The sequence below is a fragment of the Egretta garzetta genome, unplaced genomic scaffold (assembly GCF_000687185.1).
Source record: "Egretta garzetta isolate BGI_Z169 unplaced genomic scaffold, ASM68718v1 scaffold650, whole genome shotgun sequence".
In the NCBI taxonomy this organism is placed as follows: domain Eukaryota; kingdom Metazoa; phylum Chordata; class Aves; order Pelecaniformes; family Ardeidae; genus Egretta; species Egretta garzetta.
In genome coordinates this window covers 891,663-902,110 of record NW_009258374.1, presented here as the reverse complement: position 1 = coordinate 902,110, position 10,448 = coordinate 891,663, and the positions used below count along the sequence as shown (strand labels likewise).

Genomic DNA, 10,448 nt, shown 5'->3' with positions numbered 1-10,448 from the left:
GGAGTTAAACCCATTGGCCAGCCAGTAACAACTGGTGTCCCCCAGGGCTCAGTTTTGGGCCCAGTTCTGTTAAGTATCTTTATCAATGATCTGGATGAGGGGATCAAGTGTACCCTCAGTAAGTTTGCAGATGACACCAAATTGGGTGGGAATGTTGATCTGCTCGAGGGGAGGAGGCCTCTGCAGGGGGGCCTGGACACGCTGGATCCATGGGCCCAGGCCAACTGTGGTGAGGTTCAACAAGCTCAAGCGCCAGGTCCTGCACTTTGGTCGCAACAACCCCACGCAGCGCTACAGGCTTGGGGAAGAGCAGCTGGAAAGTTGCCTGGCAGAAAAGGACCTGGGGGTGCTGGTTGACAGGAGCTGAATGTGGATGTTGCCTTGCTGGAACATGTCCAGAGGAGAGCCACAAAGCTGGGGAGGGGTCTGGAGCACAAGACTTATGAGGAACGGCTGAGGGAACTGGGGTTGTTTAGTCTGGAGAAGACGAGGCCGAGGGGAGACCTTATGGCTCTCTATAACTACCTGAAAGAAGGTTGTAGCGAGGTAGGGGTCGGTCTCTTCTCCCAGGTAATGGGTGATAGGATGAGAGGAAATGGCTTCAAGTTGTGCCAGGGAAGGTTTAGGTTAGATATTAGGAAAAATTTTTTTCACTGAAAGGGTTTTTAAGCATTGGAATGGTCTGCCCAGGGAAGTGGTTGAGTCCCCGTCCCTGGAGGTATTTAAAAGATGGGTAGATGAGGTGCTTAGGGACATGGTTTACTGGTGGGATGGCAGGGTTAGGTTAAAGGTTGGACTTGATGATCTTAAAGGTCTTTTCCAACCAAATGATTCTATGATTCTATGTGTTGAGATACAAAGGCTCCCCACTACCCCAGTGGAATCACAGTCCTGCTCCAGGTCACTGTGCTGCCAGTCCCATCGGTACATATGTTTTAGGAGAACAGGGTGTCTTAGTCCTGGCAAAACTCTCTAGCTCCTTTATTCTGAATCAAGCATGGCACATCATCCACATCATGTGTGAATCAGCCAGGAACCCAGAAGTTAAACTGGAAGAGGTCTGGATGAAGACCTCAACTGCTTGTGGAAACAACTGCATCCCACTTACCCAAACACCTGCTCAAAGCCTGCCTCAGCACTGAGAGGCAGACACACACATTTGTCCTATAAGAAAGTCTTTACCTGTCACAGGGCAGGACATCTACTGACAGGCATGTCACGTTTTAATGGCCAAAACATCACAGCAGTGATTGCTCACACAGAACACCAAATATGTTGCAATGCTGGTCTGATTTCTTCCACAGGCCACTCTCTCAGTGGTGGTACAAGGTGTGGCAGCTTGGTACCCTTTCATCTTCTCTGTACAACCTACTAAACCTACTAAGTGAGCTTTGTAGGTGGTGGCAAAGAGCTAGCTGTGCTTCTGTCTACTGCAGTACGCCAGGGCCCACCGTGTTGTCTGCTGCAGGGATCAGACCCACCACTTGGCAGAAGTGAAGAGCAATGAGGACATTATTACCTCCCACTGTCTGAGCAGAGCATAGAAGATTTGAAGAAACAAACAAACAAAAAAAAAAATCAGACAGCTGCGAGCCTATGAGTCACACAGACGTATGTTAGCTGCGACTTGAAAAGACTCCAGAACAAAAAAATTAGGTATATGAAAAAACTAAGTCCTCAACCTGTGTCAGTCCACAACCTCCACTGAAGTTGTTGAGCCACTGATCTGCAGCAGCTGAGACTGATGTGGTACATTATGGGAAGCTGTTAAACCAAGTAATTGTGGCACAGCTTTGCATTTTCAGTGAGGCTCCACCCCATCACTGCTGACGGGAAGAGTCAGGATCATACCCCAAGCAGGTTCTTTTCTAGTTACTGTCACTGAGGACTGGAGACTGTGCCCTTCACCTCTGGAGAGAGGTATCGGTCTGAAGGGAGACAGAAATGTCCTCCAAATTGCAAGGGAAATATCTTGGTGAAAACAGCATTAAATATTCAGGGTCCAGCCACTCTCAACTGCTCAGCTAGCGTCTTTTACTTACATTTAATTCACATGAACCAACCCCCACTTGCAAGCTAAGCAGATAATTTTATTCCTTCAGCATTTATTTGCAGGTTAGCTGCTGGGCAACACTGCAAGTGCCCTTTGTCAATTCAGATTCAGCACCTCTCTAAAACTATTTTCAAACTACAAAAGGACAAGAGGGATGCTAAGTTTAGGGTCTACAGAATTTGACTTGCCATCTGTTCAAGCCAGAAAGAGCATAAGAGCATCCAATAGGATCCTGAGGACAAGGGTCCTCCCAGCAGCTGTCTGAGCAGTGATCAGTGCCATTGGGTTCCTCTCAAATATTTTGCCTATAAATTCTGGATCTGCTAACCTTGGCTTAGATCTGGCTCTATTTTTAGAAGCTTGAATAAAAAGCAGTCATCCAGTGGAGTGCTTTTCACTTCCTATTTTAGACATTACATCCTTAGCCCAAATGTAATCACCAGTGTGCTGTTCAAGGTCAATTCATATTTCAGTCATCACATCACCCTATTCCACCTTTGCCCTGATGTCTCACCAGACTTGTCCCAAGAGCTGGTGTCTTTTAAGTTGAACACAAAAGGTCTGCACCCCCTACTCACCCATCTTTGGAGAGGTGATGCCGGAAGAAGTCATTGGCTGCCAGTTTGATAGCCTTTTCTGGTGTCACTAGGGTCAGGTTCACTGCAGCCCCTGGGCAAGGAAGAGAGGAAAAGGCCATTGGGGAATGAGAATAAAGGAACCATTAACTGGATCTTTCAGGAACATGTTATAAACTCCTGCTCAAAACGAAGGACTGATGAAGAGCTCCCAATACACCCAAAGGGCTTAGAAACATGGAAAACCACTGGAAATTAACAGGATTTCTGCCTCCCAGCACCTTGGGTTTTTGAAAACATCCCTTGATGCGTTTCTACTCCATTTGCAATATGTCACTACTACCTCCCACCATGCATACATGCATCCTCTCCTCTCATCCAAGGATGCATTCCTACGAATCCAGAAGGATGCAGACCAGACCTTCAAGAAAGGAGTACAAGTTGCATTAATAAACAGTCCCACCTCCTTTGCAAATATTTTATGATGCTGAGAAGCAAAAGCCCCCCGCCCCACCTTCTTGCTAGTGTCCCTGCCCCACCCACCACCAAAGCCAGAGCAGCTTGCTTACCAGGCAGCCCAGAAAAGGCAGAGCCACTGAAAGACCTGGAGGATGGTTGAAGTCAACTGGCTCATCCACACAGAAGCCAGCCAGCTCTAGATCAACCCTTGGAGTTAAGTGGCTTCCCTTGTATATCACCACTGGGTGTCACCCTCAGAACAGCCACTGTTGAAGTGGCTTTTTGTCCACCACAAGCTGCAGCTTGCAGAAATTCCCCTCGGAGCAACGTGGCAAGGCTTGCCAGGGGACCTGAGGTATAAACAAGCCTTGGTTTTCCCCCCCACCCACTGGAGTGCCCTTTTGTCAGGAGCAACAAACAGCAAACCCCTGTATTGTGCCTGTTACAGTGAAAGTTCTGTGTGGCCTGGCTGGCTGCTGTGGGCCATGGACACCAGCATTAGTGCAACACACTGGCTGGGAGGCAGCTGCCCTGGGGAAAATGGGGTGAGAGGAGGACCAGTCCCTTCTGTGCATGCTGGGGTTTGCACCACTAGATTAATGCTCCAGAATATTCTTCCCCCCCCCCCCCCTCGCCCCATTTAAATCTCATGGCTCAAAAAGTCCTCCAACAGATGACCATAAGTTCTCCCTGCCTGCACTGAAGCATACTGAGCTCCAAGCCCTCCAGAAGAGCTTCACTTGAGACTTGCTAATGGCCTATGAACACCTTTGCAAGGACAAACACAAATGCTAGGGTGTATCTTTTGCATTTATGCTTGCTGTAGACATTTAAACAACTTGTCCCAAAGCTCCATTTTCCAAAGAGAAGTAGACAGAGAAGCCTGCACTCCCACTAGGCTCCAAAGACCTGGTGGGGTTCATTTGCAGGAGGTTTGAACACAAGTTGACAGGAGCTATAAGTGCTCAACACACCTGAAGGAAGGCAATTCAATCCTCTGTTCCTCAGGATGGACTCCCCTGCCTCTAAAAATTATTAATGAGCTCCTAAATTAGACATGGAAAGACATACGTTTAGGGGGATTTTCCTCAGATTAGGAAACAAAATCACAGCTGCAACTGGGACCAAGACACGGGAATCCTTGGCTCCACATCCTCTGCTCAGGGGACGCATCTCCATTATGTGGGAAATTGCAGCAAGAAAACAGACAGCCTTTGCTGGGCAGGGCTGGGCAGCCCAACACACTTTCCCCCCTTTTGAGTGCCACATTCAGACTTTGCAGAAAATACAGAGTAACACTGCCTTGTAGCAAGCTAAGCCAATGCATTCATTCCACACTGGCCATGACATCCAACAAATGCCATCGTCATCTACAGGAGCCAAATTAACTACCCAGGGACCAGGGCAGCCCTCTCACACTCCTGGGTTTTTACAATCTTTTAAGTGTAGCAGTGATTGAGCTGCTTCAGTTTGATGTGCTTCCTACACATCATGTCCCCCTGCCATGGCTCTTGCATGTGATGAGAAACCACGCAGACATGACCATCATGCTCTACCTCCACCTTTTAACGTCAATCAAGATCTACAAAGCAAATCCACACAGCCTGATTTTTAAGTGGAAGGGGCTACCTGTGAAGTGTTTCCTCAAATGCCAAGTTGAAGACAACTTCAACCCCACTCCTAATGGCTAGAAAGTAAAACACCCGCACACAACTGAATTGCAGCATGAATAACCATTTCCTTGGAAAAACAAGGGGAGAAAGAAAAAAGAATAAACCCACCACCCTAACACCAGTGCAAAGGGTTCATTGAAAGAAGGAAAAAAAAAAATCTCCAAACCATCAAGCAAGAAAAGTAAGTGAGTATGCTTCCACGTGCTGACCTCCTCCAGGAATCAAGAGGCTTTCACAGCAATTTCTCCTTCAATTGCAAATAAAGTAGAAGGTAAAACCACAGAACATACAGAGAAAAGTTAATGAACTTGGGTTTTTTCCTACATCTTTGTTATTTTCAGTAAATCTGCTTAGCAGAGAATGGATAATCCCTGTCCTCAATAACCTGTAACAGCTTCAATTCAATGGAGGAGGAAAAATTAGATACTTCAGCTGCTGGCTTTATGCTTTCCGTCGTGTTTTCTACCTTTTTACCAAATCTTATAGCTCTTCAATTCAAGCTATACCAATGACTATTTCCTTAATTAAATCTAACCTTGGCCTATAGGCAATACTACATATACCAGAAGCAATAACAGACAAACAGAATGCAAAAATAAATGCAATCACTAAAAAATAAAAAGTATTTTGAAAAGAAGTATGGAAGCCCTACAAAGAATTAAATCAAGTAGCAGCAAAAACAGTGTTTGCCAACTGAACTTGTAAGTGCCCTCTTCTCACCAAGCCTTGGGTTTTGTTATTAAAACACATTTCTCATAGAAGCCCTTATATACCACCAGCACCCTACATAACAGGGGGATTGAGTCACCCCGAGTGTGGCACTGGCACATGTGGGAGGTATTACTAGCAGAGGCCAGGGAAGGCTGCTACACCGCTGTAGCTAAACTGCAGCTAACCTCCAAATGTCATCAACAGCAAAGGGCATTTCCCCAGCCTGGCCTAGGCATTTGGCTTCCACCAGCTGGTTTGCAAACAGCAGCAGGACATTCAGGACATGTGCTGGGATCTATAGGCGGCTTCTGGATGGACTGTAGCAGGGAGCAGAGAGAACATCTCTCTCTAAGATCCCCTTCCACTGGTGTCCACGTGGTCCAGGAGCCCATAGGCACCATGGATTCATTCACTTGGCATCATGTCTGAAGCAGCACAGCATCATCCCTTGAGCACAGACAGAGCTAGACAGCACCACCCAGCTTTGAGGCACTGCTGCTACTTAGATGTTATGGAAAAAACATGAGGAAAAACTCTCCTCTTCTTCCTCCCCCAAACAAACACAAGAATCCCTGTAACTTTTGGGCAAGAACTTGACAGAAACGTTGGGATTGCCTTATACATCACACAATTCACTATGGGCTACTCATACAGAGTAAGGACTGCCTGCCCACAAGCAACCCTTAAGAGATGATTTGCAGAAAAGCATCCTGCAGGCTCAAGCCTCTCTCCTGTCCACACTGAGGAGCTTCAATCCACAGATGAAGGAGACATGAAGTCCCACAGTGGGAATTGTTGCACCCAAGCAGACCCTTTCGGTCTTCCGACGGAGGCCAAATGCCCTGCAGGGATGACTGATGCGCTTGTGACTCCTCCACAGGGCACAGCAGCTGCCACTTATAGCACATTAACATATAATCCTCCCCATTTCAGCTTAAAGGCTGAAAATAAGAGCTTGTGATTCATACAGCAACTTCTGCTGGGGAACTGGGACAGATGGAGGGAGCAGGAACAAATCCCACCATCTGATTTTCATCTTCCCCGGTCTGCAAGGCTAAGCAGTCTCTTTACCTTCTTCCCAGAAAAGTACTCACATTCTTCACGAACCTTGGAATTATTTTACCTGCCCACCCTCTCCCTGAGAGGGAGGGAAGGGCTGCTAATGTCAGCTCACAGAACTGAGGCACAGAGACCAGGACTGCTGTACTTGAAGGACTCACCTTTGCACCCTGGCCATGCTGAAATATCTACGAATTTCTGGAAGGAGCTGGAGCTATTCCAAAAGCCCCCTTCCAAACCCAGCTCCCCATTTAATAGTCAGAGGTGACAAGTAAATTCAAGCCACTATCAGCTCCCTGAGCAGAAGGGGCATAAAGTTAGTGGGACATGGACCAAGCTGACCAGACTCATTACGGCTGGGAAAAGCAAGAGCTATGCAAAACCCTCTGCACCCTTTAAGATTTCAGCTTGGGAGTGAAAATGGCCTGGAGATGCACATCCCCTCCACCACCCTAAGCCTTACAGGACTGAGCTGTTTCTCCTAAAAGCCCTGATGGGTCCTACAGTCTCCCCTGTATATTTCCAGGAACAGCTTCTTCCTTCTGCTGCCCAGCATGCAGCCTGCTACTGCATATTTACAGCCAAAGTTAATGCAGGCTCCACTTTGGCTAGGAACACAGAAGCAGCCAGCTTCTGGGAAAAATCAAGGGGGGAACACATCACTGTGAGCATTGAAGATGGAGCTTGCCAGGGTTCCTCAGTGTTATTTGTCTTGTTGCCCGGTCCCAGGAAAGCTGGCGTGAAGCAGCCAATCCATCCCCGGCATCCACCCCACTCCCCCGAAACGCCCACCAGCAAGTTGGGCAAGAGACACTGCCTCAACAGCCAGTGCCTGCTCCCAGGACAGCCGGGGCCGGTCGCAGCGTCTGTGTTTCCTTAGGAGCTATGGAAGAAGTGGCAAGAGACATTACTGCTGCCAACAGCAAGGCACCAGCATCTCCGGACTTCCGCTTGAAAAAACAAAGAGCAAGGACTCACTTAATCAAAGCAGTACTTTAATCAGGCTTTATCAGTGAATGAGTGCCACAAAGAATGCTATCTGAATGCCTCCGAGATAAAAACTGCATATTCATGTAATTGAATACCACTATAGAAAATAAGCCAGAGTTCAGTGTCAGCTAAGCCAGTTGGACTGTGCTGAATGCCAAGAAGGTATTCCACATTTTCCTCTGCTACGAGTAAAGTCAGAATTTGGCCTGCTGTTCCTCTCTCCTCAAAATATTTAAGAATTTCATGGATTTCGTGCTTCAACTAGAAAAGGCATAATGTCAACTGAGGAACTCACTGCTGCAACAGACAGCCTAATCCAAGGAGCCAGGAGATTTCTAGCAGGTTAGCACACAATGACCAGAGAGCTGAAGCTCTACCATGAGCCAACCTCTGATTTTCTTACCACCCAAGGGAGGTTTTTTTTCTGGGGGCAGGTTATTTTTCATTTTTTTTTTTTTTTTTAATTGCAGCTTGTTTTAATACTTGACAAAGCACTCAGGCGTGCTTGAGAGACAGCTAGTTTTGGAGACAAGCTACCAAGTAGATGCGACAGCAGGCCTGACCATGTTGGTGGTGGGCTTTGACAGAAATTCAATCATCAACAGCAAAGTAAGACACTTCAAGAGGTTTGCTACGGCCCCTTTGACAAAAATTACCATGCCCAAGCTGGGAAACACACACATACAGTCCTGAAACAAAGTCCAGCAGCTTCACTTAAACTGCTAGTGAAGATGAACATCAGTAAACCATAAGGCTTAACATCAAAACAGCCACAGGGAGGACACAAGCCCTCAACAGTGGAGAGCTGAGCAGACACCTGGCGTGGAGTTTATTTTCAGAAACAGTTGCACCTTTCAGCATCTTAGGATATTGCTAGGTTATTGCTTTATAAACTGGAGAACATGGGCTTTTCCTCCCACTAATGCACCAGTGTTTCAAACGCAAAAGCTGCGCTGTGCCTGACTCAGCTTTGCTTACCTCTATACATGCCAAAGTAGCCTTCTGACCGAATGGTTTTAATGAGGCAGTCAGACCTGCAAACAAAACAGACAGAGATAAATCACAAGAGCTCAAAGGTGAGTGAGAGCACAGAAAAACAAAACAAATCTCTTGGAGTGATTTTCATTTACGATCCGTCAGCAAAACCCTGAGCCAAGGGAACCACGTCAGCCGCCGAACGCGCCATTGTTCAGGCCCGAGTCTGATTTCAGCCCCTAATTCACAGGGGCTTTGAAAACCCCAGCTCGCCCCGCATTTGCTGTCTGCTTTCTAGAAACACAAAAGGGAAAAATGTCACTGCAAGGGCTGTTTATCCAGGGTCCCCCGTAGCAAACGTGCATGAGATGCTCTAACAAGCAGATCCCCATGCACGTGTTTTTAAATCCAGCTTTGGAAGGGAAATAAGGGGGGGCCAAAACCCCCAATGCTGACTTGCTTGACTTACCCCATGAAATTCGACACAAGGCACACAAACGCTAGATGACCTGAACAGTCAGTCATCCGTGACCGCCCACACAGATTAAAGCACTTACTTTTAACACATCGGGTCCCACAGCAGGCAACTCAGGCTCTTGCCCCAGGGAGAGCACAACAGGGTGTCGCAGCTCCAAGGGGAAAACTGTCACCTTCTTAGTTACAACTACATTTACCGTAAATGAGAAAACTGTGCAGAGCACTGGAATGGCTCAAAGCCTTTTGAAGGCACAGACACACACCTAACAAATCCAGAGGCACAGTTCAGGAAGGCAGTGCAGATCCCCTGGCAGAGTTTCCTTCTCTAGACCGCAGCTGCATGAAGCGCAGGAGCTGGCTGAAGGTTGCTTTGGGGTCTTTGGGAAAGGATGGGTACTTGCTGTGGCCATAGGGGAAGGAGGAGGTGCACACGCATGCATGTGTACATAATTAAGGAACAAAAGGCTCTTTTAAGTAGTAACAAGAGAAGTGCAGCTGATGAAAACAAGAATGCGTTTTTAAGAGATTTGGCAACATAAGGAGTAAACTTCATCTCCACTCCGTAGCAGTGCTGAGGTGGGAGAGAAGGAAACACTGAGTTCCCTCAAGGGCTTTATGGCCCTGTGTGGGTCAAGACTGTTCTAGGGTACCCCGCATTATTTGTGAAGAGCCCATCCTGTATTGGTGCCAGTCATGGCAATGAGTTTCCCCTCTCTGTTGGGACTTGGGGACCTCATCTTTCACATACCCCACCCCAGCTCGGGTAGCTTGCACGCACCCATCTCATTCTTGGAAGCAGCTCCCAAGCCCGCGGTGCTGCTTTGAACAAGCCGCAGCAGAGAGGGGAGTGGGAAGAACTGCTCCCCACCATGCTCATGCAGCCCTGATGCCTCACTGTAAGGCTTCCATGTCACTCCCAGCCCCTTGAGCTGCAACAGAACAAGACAGAGCCAAGGTCATGCCCAGCTCCTCTCTCTCCCTGGAAAAAGGGAGCCAACAGCCAACTAAAATTATACATAACATACCTGGGGCAGTGCAACCAGCTCTCTTCAGCCCTCAGGGCTGCTCTAAAGAGACTTTGGCTCTTTCACAGGAAAGGTTCCCCTGATGCCAAAGGTCTCTTGAGCTGAGCAGAAGCAAGGCATGCTGTCTTAAAGCAAGACAGCCAAAATTGTAAATGAACTTGCTGCCTTCCTGGGTGTTCAGCAGACACCTTTGAGATCTGGTATTGATGGGCATACAGTATTTCCTGAAAAATAAGCCCCTGTAGCTGCAGAGTTCAGACAAGCCCTCCCAAATCCCTAGCTAATGTAAGGGTGTCTCTGAAGATATGCTCCATGCATGGTAACAGCATCGTCTTAGTGCCTTTCCCTTGCTTGCTCAGGTAGGACACAGGATGGCCCCATGTTATCTAGAGAACATGTTTATCCCCATTATTTCCTTCTCCCTGCTGGCTCCTCAGCCCCCAAAAGACCC

At 47.6% G+C, this 10,448-nt stretch overlaps 1 protein-coding gene across 1 annotated transcript in view; it reads right to left on the bottom strand.

The window, feature by feature from the left end:
- The window catches only part of SLC25A22 (solute carrier family 25 member 22), a 43,712-nt gene that overhangs the window by 14,367 nt on the left and 18,897 nt on the right, over positions 1–10,448 (bottom strand). The window contains exons 4-5 of the mRNA XM_009639695.2: positions 8,499–8,554; positions 2,632–2,722 (exon numbers count right to left, since the gene is read on the bottom strand). Of these exons, the coding sequence (XP_009637990.1) occupies positions 2,632–2,722; positions 8,499–8,554 (147 nt within the window). The remainder of the gene's footprint in view (positions 1–2,631; positions 2,723–8,498; positions 8,555–10,448) is intronic.